The 21,777-nt window shown below is 39.5% G+C and overlaps 1 protein-coding gene across 11 annotated transcripts in view; it reads right to left on the reverse strand.

The window, feature by feature from the left end:
* LOC139747372 (polyamine-transporting ATPase 13A3-like) overlaps positions 1 to 21,777 on the reverse strand; it is a 113,860-nt gene that overhangs the window by 78,152 nt on the left and 13,931 nt on the right. For all 11 annotated transcript variants that reach the window (XR_011712383.1, XM_071659613.1, XM_071659615.1 and 8 more), the window contains exons 3-4: positions 5,105 to 5,373; positions 1,921 to 2,081 (exon numbers count right to left, since the gene is read on the reverse strand). Coding sequence is in view for 10 of the 11 variants with exons in the window: in XM_071659613.1 (XP_071515714.1) it covers positions 1,921 to 2,081; positions 5,105 to 5,373 (430 nt within the window). In the remaining variant the exon portion in view is untranslated. The remainder of the gene's footprint in view (positions 1 to 1,920; positions 2,082 to 5,104; positions 5,374 to 21,777) is intronic.

A 21,777-nucleotide genomic window follows, 5' to 3' on the forward strand; every position in this document is an offset into this window, starting at 1 on the left:
GGTGTTCAAAACATCATATGATTCACTAAATGTTGATTAAGTGAACTTCTGTATACATGAGGGAAAGAGTGGATCTGAGAGAGTGAGCCATTGTCTATGTTCCTGATACTATCTCATTGTGGCAGAAAATGGCAACAGGTATGTAAAAATACCATTCATATACAACCACAGGACTCCTCCAAAACGTGAACACTCTGAATGTCATATCCTCCAGAACCTGGATATTTTGAAAACTGCCAAAGTCCAGATTTTGTCAACATTACAGAAAAAAGACCTTTCATGGGAATCCTGCACCTTCAAGGATGGAGGAGCAGGGAACTGATAGACATCTTTGGATCAAGATGTTCCTCAACAAGCCTATACTCCTTTCCATCCACTATTGATGGTGACTAACATGCTTGTGGTATAACCATAAGCAGGTACAATCCAGTAATAGCTAGTCCCCTCTATCTGGTTCTTTACTATCCTGTGATTCATTTATCCAGTGCTCATGAATAAAAAAAAAAAAAAAGAGAGAGAGTGAAGAAGCAGGAAAAAAATACGTATACGTTTCAGTATAACCTCCTAAAACCTTCTACAAAAAATAAGTATATGTTTCAGTATAACCTCCTAAAACTTTCTACAACTATGAGTGGAAAATGCCCAAGCAAATCTTCTTCCTGTAGGAAGAAGAGTAGGAGCAGCATCAGCAGAGGAGGTAAATTTCAACATTGTGAAAGGCTTTGAAGCTTGTCAAATCTGATGTCGATATTGCCTATTGCTAAAACTCCTGGCTTAAACACTACATCAATGAAACCAATTCTTGAGCATGAAAACTTACTGAAGCATTGTGTCTCCAACATGACATTTTTAGGTGCAACAAAGATCACTCATACCAAAGGTAAAGTTATGAAACACATGAAACATATGTTGAATGCCTGGAACTAAGATCAGAATCAATGTAACATGTATGTGCTTGGCGTAACAATAGTATTCTAATTGCATTTCTTATTTAAATATCTAGATTAATACTGTTTCTTTGTTCAATTGCACATTTCTTGGCATTTCATGAACACTTTTGATCGAAAATTAGACTGAGAAATCTTACCCTGCAGCAAAATTACCCCCTTTATCCCATGATGGATCCCAAGGTGAAATAGGATTCACTTTCCTATAATTCTGCTAAACCATGTTTTCCAGGAATGAATCTCCAACATTAAGCAGGGTCTTGGTGTATCACTCTCATTATCATCATTATAGAAGCCCAGGATCCCTTTCTCTAATAGGGCTCTTGCAGCTTCAATACTGCACTAGTTCCAGTAGCAGGGGAAATGATGGACTCCTTTGAATGAGTTCAAACAAGACAAAACTCCATTTCATCAACAGACAATGTTACAGCCTTGCCAATGGTATTACTATATATGCATTACTGGACTCCAACTGCAAGTGGTTACTCTGTAAGCAAGATGTCATCTAAAGCAAGGCTGTATACTAATCAATGGACAGGAAGAAGTTGACTCTTGTTGAAGATCTTTTCCCTCTAAAAGAATCCATTATTTCCCTTATCCTGCATGAGGTGCAGCCTCAAAGTTGTTGCAGCCCAGTATAAGTGGTCCTGGGGTTATATAACATAAAGGTAGCGATGGAGAAAGGCCACATTCGCTCACATCCATACTCTAGCTGTCAAGAGCAATGCATCAAAACCACAGCCACCAATCCATAACATAAAAAAAAAGAACTTTCCATGATTTACCCTAGCTGTTTCACATCATATGTATTATACATTGTCTTCTCCATGCTTGCCTTTCCCACCCTAGCAGGGTAGCATTATGAACTGAGCCTTCATGGATATATCCATACAATGTATGTTGATTATGGTACCTAATCATAAGATGGATTTATAAAGAGTTCAGTTTTATAAAAGGATACTAATACACTTACCTATGATGTGGCTCAGTGAGATGTGTAGATTCTGATGCTCCATTCTGAACTCCAATAGAAGTACTACTCACACACTGAGAGAATATCACATACTTAGATGGAAAGCCAGCCTCCACAGTTTCTGACTTAACCAATACTACATGAGTTTGACCATCTGAATCCTGTTTAACAAAAGGGAGTTTTTAAGGCAAACAATCCTTTTCAAGATACAACAGACATATAAGAATGAAAAGTATGTTCAGTAAGATCTTTTTAAACTTTTGATAAAATATAAATAAAATATAAAAGGAGATTTGAGGAGAGGTTCTACGGTACATTCCACAATAATCCTGGGCATTTCTAGGCATTATCTGATTGTGAAAATGATAACTATTGTTAGTTGGATAAACAAAAATACTAAAAATTTTGTTTAGATTACAATTTTACGGTGGCCTTCAGGGATTCCATTACAGCTGTCTAAACTGAGTACCTGGGAACTCACTTAGATAGCAATTATTCCAAATTAAGCAATTACACACAGTCACCCAGGAATCAGATGCATCAATGCCTTGACAAGTCCTCAAAGCACCCACTCTCTTTTACCCCAAGTAAAACAGAAAAATTAATTTTTGAAACGACTACTATAGTTCCTTCATACTTTTTCTACAAACTAGCTGTCATGTACAATGCACTGAAACTAAAGATGTAGCATTAGTGCATAAACCTTTAGTGATAAAAAAATTGTCTATGCATGATTTACACAAAGAACTTTATCTATATTATAAAAAAAGTTTCCCTGTGTAAACAATAATATATCAATTGTAAATAAAAGTATGTATAGTGTGCTTGGTGTATATAGTGTGAAATTATGCCTGGTAAGAAACCATGAAGTGTGTATAGAGCATCAACATCTCAGAGGGTTATGTAAGTGCCCCCTCTCTCTTATCACCAAGTAAGCCAAAGTAGTGAAAATCTAGTTAAAGAATAATGACACAATCATAGAAGTAATAGTGCTTTTATCTTTTTGATAAGAAATTCATTTGTACATGACTCATGTAACTACACAAAATTCTGTGTAGAATATACATAAATGATATGCATGTGTGTAAGAGGCTTGATGCAGACAATGTAAAATAACACCTGGAAAGAAACCAGAAAGTGTGTACCATGCAAAAGTGTACTGTGCTAAAGTGTATATAGTGTGAAATCACGCCAGGCAAAAACCAACAAATACCATACAGTTGTAAAGCTATGGAGTGTATGTCCTACCCTCCCAATCCAACTTAATTCCCTAAAAGACCAGCAAAGCCAGACTCCACCAGAATGAGGTTACACTACAAGTAAAGTCACTTTTAGCAATGCTGTACCACTGGGAGAACAGTCTCATCAAAGAACTTCTGACTAAAAGAGTCTACATTTCTCTGTTACAAGAAGTAGCACACCCTTGGGCTGCAAAAGCTTCTGGAAAGATGACCTAGGTAATACCAGGACTCTTTTCCTAGAAAGAGGTCATGGGATGATTATGATGATGACCCTACAAGAGCACCAAAGAAGTGCTGCTGTGATGTCTCTCATTTTTCTCATTTTTGGAATGCTTTAACTTCTCATGTTTTTTCATAACAGATATGAATCTGCATTTCTAAAAGTCAGGTTTTCCAGTTCATTAAAAACTCTCAGATGCTCTCCTGAACTTTATCTCTTATGCCCAACTTTATATCTAATCTAATGCCTGGCCTCAATTAGAATTTTCATTTGTGTCAAGCCTTCAAAATAAGATAAAAAATATTCCTCAATAAATTAGTAAGCTTTCTTCTTGCAAAGCAATCCCTCACTTGCAACTCTCATATTCCCTAAAAGTGTACCTTCAAACCATCACAGCATGTGCTGCAGCCCCATGAGAACCCCACCTTACCCATTCTAGCTAGGCATGTGTGTCTTCCAGCAGCCTTCAATGCAATAAAATATTTTCCTGTCAAGAAACATTCCACTTTGCATGCAATCAAAAGTTCAGCTGCTGGCCACACACCCAGTTGTCTACCAACTGGCCAGCCTGTTACTGGAATAAAGCTCAAGCCATCAGCATGATCCAAGCAAGCAGCTTGTGAGTGACTGAAATGCATGAGCTCACAACCAATGAATAGTGTCATCTAGACTGCTGAAGCTAGTGTTATAAGTCCAAGACAGCATAAGAACTTTTGACAGCAGGAGCATTGCAGACTGAACGAGAGAATGCATACATCTTCTAGAGAGAGGAAGGAAAAAGGCAAAAAAACCTTTGATGCCAGTTGTGTAGAGGCATCTGGGACAACTTATGATGAACCTCCTTATCCTTCACTGCAATGGTAGTCCACCTTCATTTTTGCTCTATGAGCTGGCTACTAGTGTGTTCCCACCACCAGCTAAACCATGCAATACTGGGCAAGATACTGTGTCACATGATCAGTGATGATTACTGGCAACTCAAGGGTGGGCCATTTTTTGTAACCGTTTCTTTCCCTACACCTCGAAGCTTTAAAACTCTCTACCCTCTCATGTCTTTCCCAATACTTATGACTTGGCACTTTTTAAAAGACACATTTTTCACTTCCACCAAAATTCATAAATATTTCTCCTTGTCTCTTCTCCCATTTACCCCTGGATATTTCAATTAAGGCACGGTCTCTGGCTGTCATATGTAATGCATCGAAACAACAGCTCCCTATCAACAAACACGCTCCACAGACCTTTCCAGAGTTTACCCAAGACTCTTCACATGCCCTGGTTCAGTCCATTGACAGCACCTCAACCCCAGTATACCACATCATTCCAATAAACTCCATCCCATGCCCATCTTCCACTCTTTGCATGTTCTGGCCCCAATCACTCCAAATCTTTTTCACTTCATCCTTCAAGTCTAATTTTGTTTCCCATTTTCCTTGTTCCCTTCACTTCAGAAACATATATCCTCTTTGTCAACCTTTCCTCACTCATTCTCTCCATATGTCCATACCCCCTTCAGCTCTCTTAACCACACTCTTCTTATTACCAAACCTCTCTCTTACCCTTCCATTACTTAATCAAAGTACCTAACACCACATACTTTCCCCAAACATGTCACTTCCATTTCCAACAGGTCTAATTACTGCAGTTTTAATAAATGATCATAAGAAACACACTCTAAACAACAATTCATAACTACTGACTAGATAACTCTCAAAAGCCTTACCTTCAAGAAAAGGGCATCAGCTTCTGATAGAGAACACTTTCTTCTTTTCCAGTACAACCCCCAGTGTGGTTTCCAGTAGGAAATGAGGTAAAACATTCCCAGAGATACCAGTGTCATGAGATAAAAGAGAAAGGCCTTGCATGCAGAGGACTTGTACCCATGTAGTATCAACTCTTCGTCGGTACCTGGCTGGATGACTTTCCGATGGTTGGCAGGCCCTGTCTCCTTGACACCATCTTCACCCAATCGATCATATGTCATACTTGCAACTGCAAAAAGTATACAAAATAAAAGCCTTATCCTTGCCATCTGTATAATATACTGATATAGCAGAAAATCAGATACACAATGGGCAAAATTTCAAAGATGTTACAATGTAAGAGATCAATGCTGAAAGGACCTCTTTCCAAACTAGACTGTATCCTAAAAAGACCCAAAAATACAAACTGCTAAATTTTCAAACTGGGACCATAATTAGGAGCATTGTGGTTACAGAAGTGGTAGATGATGTGTGGATCAGTGTTTGCTTTAAAGACTTTAAAGAATGTGTGAGAGAGAAATACTTAGAAAAACAGATGGACTTGTATGAGGCATTTATGGTTCTGGAGATGGCATATGATAGGACTGATAGAGATGTTTTGTGGGAGGTCTTAAAAATGTACAGTGGAGGAGGAAAGCTGGTAGAAGCAGTGAGATTTCATCCAGGGTGTAAGGCTTGTGTACAAGTAAGAAGAAAGGAGAGTGAGTGGTTCAAAGTGAAGGTTGGTCTGCAACAGGGGTGTGTGATGTCACCACAGTTATTCAGTTTATTTAGGGATGGGGTAGTGAGGGAGGTAAATACGAGAGTATTGGAGAGATGGGTGAGTTTACAGTCTGCGGGGGATGAGAGGGCCTTGGTTGGAAGCGAGTTGTAGTTTGCTGATGATACATCACTGGTGGAAGATTCAAGTGAGAAACTGCAGAAGTTGGTGACTTAGTTTGGAAGTGTGTGAAAGTTGAGTGAATGTGAATAAAAATCTGGTTATGAAGTTTAGCAGGGTTGAAGGAGAAGTTACTTGGGAGGTAAGGCTGAATGGACAAAAATTGGAGGGAGTGAAGTATTTTAGATATCTGGGAGAGGACATAGCAGCAAACAGAACATAGGATGAGTCATGCAGTTGGAGGGGGGGGGGGAAGGTTTTGGGAGCACTGAAGAATGTATGGAAAGAGAACATTATCCTGGAGGTTAAAAGGGAATGTTTGAAGGAATAGTAGTCCCAACAACATCATACTGATGCGATGCATGGGCTACAGATAACACAGTGTGAAGGAAAGTGGATGTGTTGGAAATGAAATGTTTGAGGACAATGTGTGGTGAGATGTGGTTTGATCGAGTAAGAAATGAAAGGGAAAGAGAGAGGTGTGGTAACAAAAAATGTGGTTCAGAGAGCTAAAACGGGTATGCTGAAATCGTTTGGACATATGGAGAGAATGAGTGAGGAGAAGTTGATAATGAGGATATATGTGTCAGAAGTGAAGGGAACAAGGAGAATGAGAGACTAAACTGGCAATTCAAGGATGAAGTGAAAAAGGAATGATTGAGGCCTGAAAATGTAGAGGGTGAAAGGCATGTACAGGGTAGAGTGAAGATTTTTGGAATGTTGGGATACTAGGGTCGGTGCTGTCAATGGACTTAGCCTGGGAATATGTAATGTCTGGGGTAAACCATGGAAAAGTGAGTGAAGCCTGGTTGTCAACAGGGAGCTGTGGTTTCAGTGCATTACATATGACAACTAAAGAATAGATGTTAGAGGATGTGGCCTTTCTTCATCTATTTCAAGCACTACCTTGTTAACATGGGAAATGGCAATCAAGTATGAATAAGGAGAGGTAGTGCCAAGAAACAGACAAAGAATGGCCCATCCACTCATATACACATATATATACATAAATGCCCATGTGCACACATATACATATCGACATTTACACATATATATACATATACATGCACATGTACAGACACATATGTGTATACTATCTATCACATATCTATCATACTTTGTCACTGTCTCCCGCGTTAGCGAGATAGCACAAGGAAACATATGAAAGAATGGCCCAATCCACCTACATACTCATGTATATACATATACGTCCACACACACACATATACATACCTATACATCTCAACCTATACTTATATATACACACACAGACATATACATATATACACATGTACATAATTCATACTTGCTGCCCTTATTCACTCCTGTTGCCACCCCGCCACACATGAAATGACAACCCCCTCCCCCCGCATGTGCATGAGGTAGCACTAGAAAAAAGACAACAAAGGCCACATTCGTTCACACTCAGTCTCTAGCTGTCGTGTATAATGCACCGAAACCACAGCTCCCTTTCCACATCCAGGCCCCACAAAATTTTCCACGGTTTACCCCAGATGTTTCTCATGCCCTGGTTCAATCCACTGACAGCACGTCGACCCTGGTATACCACATCATTTCAATTCACTCTATTCCTTGCCTGTCTTTCACCCTCCTGCATGTTCAGGCCCCAATTGCTCAAAATCTTTTTCAATCCATTTTTCCACCTCCAATTCGGTCTCCCACTTCTCGTTCCCTCCACCTCTGACACATGCATCCTCTTTGTCAATCTTTTCTCACTCATTCTCTCAATTTGACCAAACCATTTCAAAACACCCTCTTCTGCTCTCTCAACCACACTCTTTTTATTACCACACATCTCTCTCACCCTTTCATTACTTATTCGGTCAAACCACCTCACACCAAATGTTGTCCTCAAACATCTCATTTCCAGCACATCCACGCTCCTCCGCACAACTCTATCTACAGCCCAAGCCTTGCAACCATATAACATTGTCGGAACCACTATTCCTTCAAACATACCCAATTTTGCTCTCCAAGACTCCTCTCCTTCCACACATTCTTCATCACTCCCAGAACCTTCGCCCCCTACCCCACCCAGTGACTCAGTTCCACTTCCATAGTTCCATTCACTGCTTAGTCCACTTCCTGATATCTAAAACACTTCACTTCCTCCAATTTTTCTCCATTCAAGAGGAGAACGTTATCTCGGAGATAGTAGTTCCACAAATATTATATGGTTGTGAGGCATGGGCTATAGATAGGGTTGTACAGGGGAGGGTGGATGTGTTTGAAATGAAACATTTGAGGACAACAAGAGGTATGAGGTGGTTTGACTGAGTAAGTAATGTAAGGGTAAGAGAGACATGTGGAGATAAAAAGAGTGTGGTTGAGAGAGCAAAAGAGGGTGTGTTGAAATTTGGACATATGAAGAGACATAAATAAAGCAGCCAATTTCACCAATGATAATTTCAATAACATATGTATGGATGGGGTGTTAAGAGAAAAGAAAGCAAAAATAGGGAAAAGGGGTGCTGAGATGGAGTGTTGTGGTGAGGTATGCTGGCTACTGACAAGCCTGTCTGCAGATGATACTGTGCTGTTTGCTGAAAGTGAAGAGGCTTTGGAAAGGTTATGATTTTATGATGTGTGTAAATGTTGGCAAATGAAAGTAAATGTGAGTAAAAGTAGGTTAATGTGTTTGAAAGGAGAGTGAAAGTATAGATTTTGCAAAGCCCTATTGAATGATAGAAGACTGTGCATCAAAATGTGTCACAGATATGGGTAGCAGGTTAGGGGAAGACCAGAAGAGGTGACAGAATTCAAGTACTTGGGAGCTATCTTGTGTTTCTGTAAGTTTGGTGATATGGAAAGAGAAATAAGGGAGAGAGAGATAAAGGCCACAAGAGTAATTGGGTCCCTTCACAGAATTATGATGGGTAGAGGTGCAAATATGGAAGTGAAGAAAGGATTCAGACAGCAAAGACACCCCAACCCTGACCTCTACAGCCAAAATATGGACATGGGATGAGTCACAGAGATCAAGAATCTAGGCTGTAGAAATGAGTTATTCAAAAGGAACATGTGGTATGGCTATATGGAATCAAGAAAGTAATGTGGTGTACAAGAGATCTGCTAAGGCAAGGAATGCAAAGGAAATGAATTGTGGAATGGTAGTGGGTGAAATATAATACTCTGAGGTGGTTTGGTCATGTGGAAAGAATGCAAGACGGAGCTTTCAAGGAGAGCATATGATAGTACAATCAAAGGGGTTGGTGTGAGAGGAAGCCCACCTGTGACAGGGAAACAGAGAGGAAGAGTAATGGACAGAGAGAAATGGCTGAAGCATGTGTGGAATGGTATGAGTGAAGAAGGCATATAAGGACAGGGATAAGTGGAAACTCTTTTGCTAAGGCCATTCCCTTGATGGGAGCTCCTGGAAGGACCAGGCATCAGAGATACAGATAAATAGATAGAGTTTAAGACTCATCAGCCTGCTTTTTAACTGATTAACTTTCAGCAATGGAATTAATTGTTATTACAAAATTCTGAGGTCAGCAATGAATACTTTTTACCTGCAGCATCTTTGAAAATGTTACACAATATTGATTGCTATCTCACTATGAAACTGAAATAGAATAATTTCAAATGCATACTCTGAAATTGAATAAGAATAATTTCAGATGCTTAAGATAAAAAATACTACATTACAAACTGTTAATACAAATGTAAATACTTTCAAATGATGCACAGAAAGGCCTCTTACAAAATAAATGGTGTGAATCACTAGATCCTGTACTTGCACAATTATCTATGAAACTACTCACGCATGCATATGCAGAAGACATAATATAGGTCATCTGACTTAATCATCCATTGTAAACATTAAAGGATGTCTATAAGTTAGCATTAGATCACCCAAGAAATAATCATTTACCATTTTCACTATAAAGATGTATCATGAAGACCTGCACAACATTCTGCAAATCCTCAACTGAACTGCACTATAATTCCTCATTCAAGTGAAAGCCACATACAATACGACATAATAAGAGTTCATTTTCTTCTGCATTTTCTTAAATACAAAAAAAAACTAAAAAAATGTGTCAGTATGATTGACATTTCTGATACATTATCGAAGATACCAAAGTGTTGTGACAAAGAACCAATTATTCCAGATGTAAATGCACATGATCCAACTATAATGAATTTGAAAAACTCAAATCCTATGTCTAAAGGGATAAATCATATACATATTTTATTTTCACTTAGCAAAATCCATACCAGGGCAAAGTAAACATCTGCACCTCTACTTGAACAATGAATTAATCATTGCCTTCTTTTATATCCACACATATTTTCACTTATTACTCTACAATAAACTACTGCACACAGTTAAACCTAGTAATACACACCAATCAGTCTGCATCTCTGTGGTACTATCTACACCTTGAAAGTGGAACACAGATGTTCCTTTAAAAATGACAGGTGTGTGTACACATGTGTAAGATTACTATTCGTGCATTATAGGGAGACAGCTTTATTCATGTGTATACGCATCTCTTATGAACCCTGTACTTATACAATTTTCTATTCTTATGTACACATATACATACCCTAGATAATGCCAAGCACCCATTAACTAACCAGCCCTAATGGGCAGGAATTAATTAACAGATGGGTTGGCTGTGAGCTAGCAGCCCAGTCCAAGATTCAAACCCTGACCTCTTAGATTGGTGGGTCACAACACTAACCACTGTGTATGTGTGTGAGTATACATGCATACATAAGCATGCATAATTATCTATTCATAATTACCTATTTCTACAGCATGGGGAAGGAGTTCTACACATATAAGGCCAATCTCTTGAGCTTTCTTCACATCACACAACTTTTGAAACTCCTGTATAATTTTTTTTTTTTTTTTTTTTTTTTTATACTTTGTCGCTGTCTCCCGCGTTTGCGAGGTAGCGCAAGGAAACAGACGAAAGAAATGGCCCCCCCCCCCCATACACATGTACATACACACGTCCACACACGCAAATATACATACCTACACAGCTTTCCATGGTTTACCCCAGACGCTTCACATGCCTTGCTTCAATCCACTGACAGCACGTCAACCCCTGTATACCACATGACTCCAATTCACTCTATTTCTTGCCCTCCTTTCACCCTCCTGCATGTTCAGGCCCCGATCACACAAAATCTTTTTCACTCCATCTTTCCACCTCCAATTTGGTCTCCCTCTTCTCCTCGTTCCCTCCACCTCCGACACATATATCCTCTTGGTCAATCTCTCCTCACTCATTCTCTCCATGTGCCCAAACCATTTCAAAACACCCTCTTCTGCTCTCTCAACCACGCTCTTTTTATTTCCACACATCTCTCTTACCCTTACGTTACTTACTCGATCAAACCACCTCTCACCACACATTGTCCTCAAACATCTCATTTCCAGCACATCCATCCTCCTGCGCACATCTCTATCCATAGCCCACGCCTCGCAACCATACAACATTGTTGGAACCACTATTCCCTCAAACATACCCATTTTTGCTTTCCGAGATAATGTTCTCGACTTCCACACATTTTTCAAGGCTCCCAAAATTTTCGCCCCCTCCCCCACCCTATGATCCACTTCCGCTTCCATGGTTCCATCCGCTGACAGATCCACTCCCAGATATCTAAAACACTTCACTTCCTCCAGTTTTTCTCCATTCAAACTCACCTCCCAATTGACTTGACCCTCACCCCTACTGTACCTAATAACCTTGCTCTTATTCACATTTACTCTCAACTTTCTTCTTCCACACACTTTACCAAACTCAGTCACCAGCTTCTGCAGTTTCTCACATGAATCAGCCACCAGCGCTGTATCATCAGCGAACAACAACTGACTCACTTCCCAAGCTCTCTCATCCCCAACAGACTTCATACTTGCCCCTCTTTCCAGGACTCTTGCATTTACCTCCCTTACAACCCCATCCATAAACAAATTAAACAACCATGGAGACATCACACACCCCTGCCGCAAACCTACATTCACTGAGAACCAATCACTTTCCTCTCTTCCTACACGTACACATGCCTTACATCCTCGATAAAAACTTTTCACTGCTTCTAACAACTTGCCTCCCACACCATATATTCTTAATACCTTCCACAGAGCATCTCTATCAACTCTATCATATGCCTTCTCCAGATCCATAAATGCTACATACAAATCCATTTGCTTTTCTAAGTATTTCTCACATACATTCTTCAAAGCAAACACCTGATCCACACATCCTCTACCACTTCTGAAACCGCACTGCTCTTCCCCAATCTGATGCTCTGTACATGCCTTCACCCTCTCAATCAATACCCTCCCATATAATTTACCAGGAATACTCAACAAACTTATACCTCTGTAATTTGAGCACTCACTCTTATCCCCTTTGCCTTTGTACAATGGCACTATGCACGCATTCCGCCAATCCTCAGGCACCTCACCATGAGTCATACATACATTAAATAACCTTACCAACCAGTCAACAATACAGTCACCCCCTTTCTTAATAAATTCCACTGCAATACCATCCAAACCTGCTGCCTTGCCGGCTTTCATCTTCCGCAAAGCTTTTACTACCTCTTCTCTGTTTACCAAATCATTTTCCCTAACCCTCTCACTTTGCACACCACCTCGACCAAAACACCCTATATCTGCCACTCTGTCATCAGACACATTCAACAAACCTTCAAAATACTCATTCCATCTCCTTCTCACATCACCGCTACTTGTTATCACCTCCCCATTTACGCCCTTCACTGAAGTTCCCATTTGCTCCCTTGTCTTACGCACCCTATTTACCTCCTTCCAGAACATCTTTTTATTCTCCCTAAAATTTACTGATAGTCTCTCACCCCAACTCTCATTTGCCCTTTTTTTCACCTCTTGCACCTTTCTCTTGACCTCCTGTCTCTTTCTTTTATACTTCTCCCACTCAATTGCATTTTTTCCCTGCAAAAATCGTCCAAATGCCTCTCTCTTCTCTTTCACTAATACTCTTACTTCTTCATCCCACCACTCACTACCCTTTCTAAACAGCCCACCTCCCACTCTTCTCATGCCACAAGCATCTTTTGCGCAATCCATCACTGATTCCCTAAATACATCCCATTCCTCCCCCACTCCCCTTACTTCCATTGTTCTCACCTTTTTCCATTCTGTACACAGTCTCTCCTGGTACTTCCCCACACAGGTCTCCTTCCCAAGCTCACTTACTCTCACCACCTTCTTTACCCCAACATTCCTGTATAATATCATCATAAATAGTTTCCTCACTTAGCTTATTCCAATACCTATACTTCTATACTCTACAAGAACTTACACAGGACTGAGGAAAAATAGAGTAATATATGACAATTCATCTGAGACTAAATGGCAGGTAAAATCTGTGGGAATTACTGGGTATATAGATCAGAAGTTAATGCATTTGGAAGAGGAATTAGAGAAAATGAAGGAACAAGTCAAAGAACCTGTTGGGTGTTTTTTGATGACAGTGAAACTCTGGAGATTTGAAAAACATACTCAGTGATCGTGACCACACATATAGAGCGGTTGAGGGGATTCAGAAGAAATCTGACCACAGGAAAGAAGGAAGAATGATTGAAGAACAAAAAAAAAAAAAAAAAAAATAAAGGGTCAAAAGGCTTTTCTAAATGTCTTACAGCCTGTTAAAAAAAGAAAATGGCCATAACAGTGAATAAGAGGAAATGCCCATTAAATAGACTTCAGAAACTAATGAAAGTAGTGGGCAAAGTAAAAGCAGGAGCAATTTCTGGGGCTGATCAACAGACTCAAAACATGAGGACTGATGCAATTGGATTGAGACCTGGAGACACTGAAAATAATAACAATATGACTGTCAGATAGAGAAAAATTGGGAACATTTATGGTGTATTAAATGAAAATGTGGGAAAAATGCAAAACATACAGGATCAGTACTTGTCAGCAAAAAGGGTGATTACATTATAAATAAATTCAGGGATGAGGTAGATGAATCAACACTGAATGACTCAGATGAACAGAAAACAGCTCCACAATTAGAAAGATGAGTAAATTGGGAGGATGATATCCATAAATCAAATTCACTTCCTCCAAAATTCATAAATACTTCCCCTTGTCTCCTCTATTTCCTTTTCATAATCCTCTCTATATTTCAACTAAAACCCTGCCTTTATGTTAACTTTAGACTGTGACTGGAGGCTCTAAAAAAAAAAAAATGGCGAGTAAAGAAGGTCATACATCAGACAGTGAAGAAATAAGAAAGACAAAATGGCTATCAAAAGATTACAGGGGGTTATAAAATTGCCAGACACAATTTCCTTGATATAGAAAAGGAGAATTGGTGGTTATAATCAGGATATATGAGTACAACCAATTACAGTTATGTTACCTTCAAAGGTACTTGGGCAGGCTATAAAACTACAAAAAATGGAATTCAATGGGTTATTCATCTAACATAAATCAAAAGTGTAAGGGTAGGTCAAGAAACAAGTGTCCAATGCTTTGCTGATGTCTTTTGCCACTAGCCTTGTGTGGGAAAGGGGCTTATGGTTGATTAAAGCCATCTAGGATATTTTTTGTGAGGTCAGTGGGTAGTGTGGTGGTGGAGAGGTTGGATCTAAAGCCATGTTGTGTAGGTGAGAGTGGGATGTCATGTGGATCAGTTTTTCATAGAGTTTGGATAATGATGACAGAAGTGATTTACAGCAATGAGAAGAAGAAGGAAAGTTGGATGCTTAGGAGGGTTTAGGAGTGGTATTACATCAGCAAATTTCCAGGTGCTAGGGATTTTATTTGTGTAGTCATGAATGGTTGAAAACATCTTTAAATGCTAGGATTGCAACTGGAGCACATTATTTCAAGTGAAAGTTTGGTAATCTAAGTGAAAGTTTGATAAGTTGTCAGGAATTGTTGCAGGAGAGTTCTTTAAAGTTTTAACTGCATGCTTTTTTCAGTAGGAGTGAAGGGTGGATGGGCACTTGTTTCAGGATGGCTAATACTTATGTTTTTCATAACTATCCTGTTCAGTTCTCTCAACCATATGCTTCTTATTACATCTCATTTTAATCCTATCTTCACTTACTCGATCAAACTTCCTCACACAACTTACTGTCCTCAAACATTTCACCTTCAACACATTCACCCTCTCCCATACATTCTTGTTTAAAGCCAAAGCCTCACATCCATATAACATCATCTGGACTACCATACCTTCAAACATATCAATTTCTGCAGCACCACCTCATCAGGAAAAAACTGACTCACCTCTCAGGCCCTCACTGCCAAAAGACTGCATACCTGCCCCTCTCTCAAAGACGTGCATTTACCTTCCTCATCATCCCATCCATAAACAAGGCAAACAGCCACGGTAACATCACATATCCCAGCTAGAGACCCACTTTCAACTAAAAGCACTCACCCTCCCCCTACCTATTCACACACACACACACACACACACACACACACACACACACACACACACACACACACACACACACACCTCACTCTCTTGATAACCACTCCTCACTGCTTCTGAGAGTTTTCCTTGCAAACCATATATTTGTAACATCTTCTACAAAGCATCTCTATCAACCATATCATGTGCTTCCTCAAGATCAATAAAAGCCACATGCAAATCTTTGTTTCTTTATTACACACAAACACACATACATATTCTTCAAAGCAAACACATCAGTCACACATCCTCTACCAACACTGAAATCCCATTGTTCCTTCTCAATTTGATGCTCTATGCATGCCACACCCTTTCAATCACCATTCTTCCATACAACTTACCAGGTACATTCAACAAACTTATACCTCTGTAATTTGATCATACACCTTTGTCCCCCTTGCCTTTATACAGTGGGACTATACATGTGCTACACAAAATCTCAAGCATCTCATCATATATTATTCATTTATATTCATTATACTTTGTCACTGTCTCCCGCGTTAGCAAGGAAGCACAAGGAAACAGATGAAAGAACGGCCCAACCCACCCACATACACATGTATATACATAAATGTCCACACACACACACACATATACATACCTATACATTTTAACGTATACATACATATACATACGCAGACATATACATATATACACATGTACATATTCATACTTGCTGCCTTCATCCATTTCCGTTGCCATCCCACCACACGACATGGCACCCCCTTCCCCCCACGCATGTGTGAGGTGGTGTTAGGAAAAGACAACAAAGGCCATATTCGTTCACACTCAGTCTCCAGCTGTCATGTGCCATATGTCATGAGTCCATGGGGAAATGAAACACGATAAGTTCCCAAGTGCACTTTCGTGTAATTATCACATCATCAGGGGAGATATAAGAGAGAAATTTAAGTCAGTTGATATACAATGAAGAGATGTAGCTAGGACGCCATTTGGTAAACAAGTGACTGTCCAAGACAGACAACAAGTGTATCATAAACTTATTATGCGGACCAGAAGGGGAATTGTTTACAAATTTTATCAACTATAAAGTTATCCAATTTGTATAGACCTTCACTAGCATTAAGGTTACAAGTCTTTGTGTATTTAATATCAGAAGATTCAATGACATTTCTCATGGTAATGGAGTTAAGAGTTAATAACTGAGATGGCATTACTCCAGTCAGTACAATGATCATAGTTTTTAACATGATTAAACAAGGCATTTGATTCTTGTCCTGTTATTATACTATATTCATGTTGCTTAAGTCTAACAGAAAGAGTTGCTTAAGTCTAACAGAAAGATCCTTATCAGTCTGCTCAACATAAAACTTATCACAATTTCTGCACAGCACTTTATATATGCATCCAGGAGAACTTTCTGGTGAATTCCTGATTACGATATTCTTTATAGTATTACTGTTGCTGAAGGCAACATTTACATTAAAGGGTTTAAGCAACATGGGAAGTAAAGGAAAATTATTATCAAAAGGGAAAACTAAAAGATTCTTGGTGTCAATGGGAGGTTTGAGTTCTACTCCATAAAATGATTTCTTTGCTAACCTAAGGGATTTACTAATGAAAGATCTAGGGTATTTTAACTTGGATCCAATAGAATATATCTTCTCAAACTCATCATCAATAAACTCTGGACTGCAAATACATAATGCCCGAAGGAACATAGACTGAAATGATGATAATTTAATGCTGTCATATTGAAATGAGTGACAATGGATATATGAGTGATCGGGCCCTGAACATGCAGGAGGGTGAAAGGCGTGCAAGGAATAGAGTGAATCGGAACGATGTGGTATACCGGGGTCGACGTGCTGTCAATGGATTGAACCAGGGCATGTGAAGCATCTGGGGTAAACCATGGAAAGTCCTGTGGGGCCTGGATGTGGAAAGGGAGCTGTGGTTTCGGTGCATTATTACATGACAGCTAGAGACTGAGTGTGAACGAATGGGGCCTCTGTTGTCTTTTCCTAGCGCTACCTCGCACACATGAGGGGGGAGGGGGTTGTTATTCCATGTGTGGTGAGGTGGCGATGGAAATAAATAAAGGCAGACAGTGTGAATTGTTTTTTTTTTTTTTTTTTTGCTGTCTCCCGCGTTTGCGAGGTAGCGCAAGGAAACAGACGAAAGAAATGGCCCATCCCACCCCCATACACATGTATATACATACGTCCACACACGCAAATATACATACCTACACAGCTTTCCATGGTTTACCCCAGACGCTTCACATGCCTTGATTCAATCCACTGACAGCACGTCAACCCCGGTATACCACATCGCTCCAATTCACTCTATTCCTTGCCCTCCTTTCACCCTCCTGCATGTTCAGGCCCCGATCACACAAAATCTTTTTCACTCCATCTTTCCACCTCCAATTTGGTCTCCCTCTTCTCCTCGTTCCCTCCACCTCCGACACATATATCCTCTTGGTCAATCTTTCCTCACTCATTCTCTCCATGTGACCAAACCATTTCAAAACACCCTCTTCTGCTCTCTCAACCACGCTCTTTTTATTTCCACACATCTCTCTTACCCTTACGTTACTTACTCGATCAAACCACCTCACACCACACATTGTCCTCAAACATCTCATTTCCAGCACATCCATCCTCCTGCGCACGACTCTATCCATAGTCCACGCCTCGCAACCATACAACATTGTTGGAACCACCATTCCTTCAAACATACCCATTTTTGCTTTCCGAGATAATGTTCTCGACTTCCACACATTCTTCAAGGCCCCCAGAATTTTCGCCCCCTCCCCCACCCTATGATCCACTTCCGCTTCCATGTTTCCATCCGCTGCCAGATCCACTCCCAGATATCTAAAACACTTCACTTCCTCCAGTTTTTCTCCATTCAAACTCACCTCCCAATTGACTTGACCCTCAACCCTACTGTACCTAATAACCTTGCTCTTATTCACATTTACTCTTAACTTTCTTCTTCCACACACTTTACCAAACTCAGTCACCAGCTTCTGCAGTTTCTCACATGAATCAGCCACCAGCGCTGTATCATCAGCGAACAACAACTGACTCACTTCCCAAGCTCTCTCATCCCCAACAGACTTCATACTTGCCCCTCTTTCCAAAACTCTTGCATTCACCTCCCTAACAACCCCATCCATAAACAAATTAAACAACCATGGAGACATCACACACCCCTGCCGCAAACCTACATTCACTGAGAACCAATCACTTTCCTCTCTTCCTACACGTACACATGCCTTACATCCTCGATAAAAACTTTTCACTGCTTCTAATTATGTACATGTGTATATATGTATATGTCTGTGTGTGTATATATATGTGTACATTGAGATGTATAGGTATGTATATTTGCGTGTGTGGACGTGTATGTATATACATGTGTATGTGGGTGGGTTGGGCCATTCTTTCGTCTGTTTCCTTGTGCTACCTCGCTAACGCAGGAGACAGTGACAAAGCAAAATAAATAAAATAATAAATATATATGTACGTGTATATATGTATATGTCTATGTGTATATATATATGCATACGTTGAGATGTATAGGTATGTATATTTGCATGTGTGGATGTGTATGTATATACATGTGTAAGTGGGTGGGTTGGGCCATTTTTCGTCTGTTTCCTTGTGCTACCTCGCTAACGCAGGAGACAGCAACAAAGCAAAATAAAAAAAATGATAATAATAATAACAGTATAACAATATAACAATAAGAATGAACAGAGGGGGCCAGGTGAGGATATTCCAAAAAAGGCCCAGTCCTCTGTTCTTAACGCTACCTCGCTAACGCGGGAAATGGCGAATAGTTTGAAAGAAAAAGAACAATATATATGTTATCCCTGGGGATAGGGGATTAAGAATACTTCCCACGTATTCCCTGCGTGTCGTAGAAGGCGACTAAAAGGGGAGGGAGCGGGGGGCTGGAAATCCTCCCCTCTCGTCTTTTTTTTTAATTTTCCAAAAGAAGGAACAGAGAATTGGGCCAGGTGAGGGCATTCCCTCAAAGGCCCAGTCCTCTGTTCTTAATGCTACCTCGCTAATGCGGGAAATGGCGAATAGTTTAAAAGAAAAGAAAGAAAACAATATATATGTGTGTGTGCATGTATATATAAGTGTGAGCCATTCTTCATCTGTTTCCTGGCGCTACCTTGCTGATGCCGGAAGCAGCGATCAAGTATAATAAAATATATATAATATACGAATTCATTTATATTCTAACTTGGAACGTAAATCTATAGTGTTGTTGTGCCTACCTTATGTACATGATGTGCAGCAGGTAAAACATTCTATTGAAGCAAGCTAGTATACAAAAACATTTTATTGGTAGACCTTATCATATCAATTCATGGATGTATTGTCTACAAATCCTTTATCATATCTCCACTTATGATAAAAAAATTGATGCATTGTCTACACATCCTTTATTACATCTACTCTTATGATGATAATCTCAACCACTGGAAATGTAATTAATTTCCACAATGTTTTATGTTCAAAACATAGATGTGGTAAGTTGCAGCTGATTACAAAATTAATGCAAATTCTAAAACCTGGTGGAAATTCTTAAGAAAATTTTCCTACCATTTATCTACATCAAACATATTGTCCTTTTATACAGACCATTGTAGGCCATGAAAAACTCTCATCAAACACATAATCACTGCAGTTCAAGCACATCTCCATATCAGCAAGTCTCTTTTGTATCATCCTGAAACTTCATTTATCACTTACCTCTTCTTGCATAATAAGCTCTTCATATCCATTTCTCTATGTCCCTAAAACCTTTGGGACCACCCACTCTTAGCAACACAAAAGAACTCATACACCACATTACATGGGAATCCATTACAATGTGAAAGTCATAAATCCCTCTTACACAGCTTTTTCCCATGCTACAATTTGTCATTCTACTCCTCATCAATATATTCTTCAGTAAATTCTTGTGTGGTCAAGTGTTTTCAATTATATTACTACATGAGGCACAATTAATATATACTATTAGAAGTTTCAGTTCCTTCCTGTAATCTAACACTGATAGTGTACATAGCAAAAATTTCTATCATATTTTCTTTATTCCTTTTGAGGCTCTAGTCATAGACAAAAGTCCAAATCAAGGCTGGGCCTTAACTTAAATATAAAGAGGTTAATGAAAGGGAAGAAGAAACAATAAAGTATCTTTCATTCTCCTCTCACTAATATAATTCAGTAAGTTCTTGGTTAGTCCAGAGTTTCTAAGCCTAATGGAAAATCAAAAACAACTTATATATATATACTATTAAAGGTAGCAGTTCCTTTCTACAATCTAATATTCATAATGTACATGGCAAAATTTTTTCTTTTTGACTTTGAAGGCTCCAGTCACTGAAAAATGTCCAAATCAAGGTCAGGTGTTAACTGAAATAAAAGAGTTTAATGAAAGGGAAAAGGAAGACACAAGAAAGAAAATTTATGACTTTTGGAGGAAATAAAAAGCCTGTGTTTTAAAGAGTGCCCAGTCACAGTTACTGGGAAAGACATGCGAGGTCAGACAGTTCTAAAGCTTCAAGGTGCATTATTTTTCTTTTTAATTGTTCAACAGATCATAGATTGGGAAGTGAGTCAGTTGTTGTTCGCTGATGATGCAGTGCTTGTGGCCGATTCAGGTGAGAAACTACAAAAGTTGGTGACTAAGTTTGGTAAGGTGTGTGAAAGAAGAAAGCTGAGAGTAAATGTGAATAAGAGCAAGGTTATTAGGTTCAGAAGGGTTGAGGGGCAAGTCAATTGGAAGGTAAGTTTGAATGGAGAAAACTGGAGGAAGTGAAGTGTTTTAGATATCTGGGAGTGGATTTAGCAGCGGATGGAACCATGGAAGCGGAAGTGAGTCACAGGGTGGGAGAGGGGACAAAGGTTCTGGGAACATCAAAAAATGTGTGGAAGGCAAAAACATTACCTCAGAGAGCAAAAATGGGTATGGTTGAAGGAACAGTGGTTCCAACAATGTTATATGGGTGTGAGGCATGGGCTATAGATAGGGTTGTGCAGAGGAGGGTGGATGTGTTGGAAATGAGATGTTTGAGGACAATATGTGAGGTGAGGTGGTTTGATTAAGTAAGTAATGAAAGGGTAAGAGAGATGTGTGGTAATAAAGTGTGGTTGAGAGAGCAGAAGAGGGTGTTTTGAAATGGTTTGGTCACACGGAGAGAATGAGTGAGGAAAGATTGACCAAGAGGATATATGTGTCTGAGGTGGAGGGAATGAGGAGAAGTGGGAGACCAAATTGGAGATGGAAAGATGGAGTAAAA

This window comes from Panulirus ornatus, chromosome 68 (assembly GCF_036320965.1).
Source record: "Panulirus ornatus isolate Po-2019 chromosome 68, ASM3632096v1, whole genome shotgun sequence".
In the NCBI taxonomy this organism is placed as follows: Eukaryota; Metazoa; Arthropoda; class Malacostraca; order Decapoda; family Palinuridae; genus Panulirus; species Panulirus ornatus.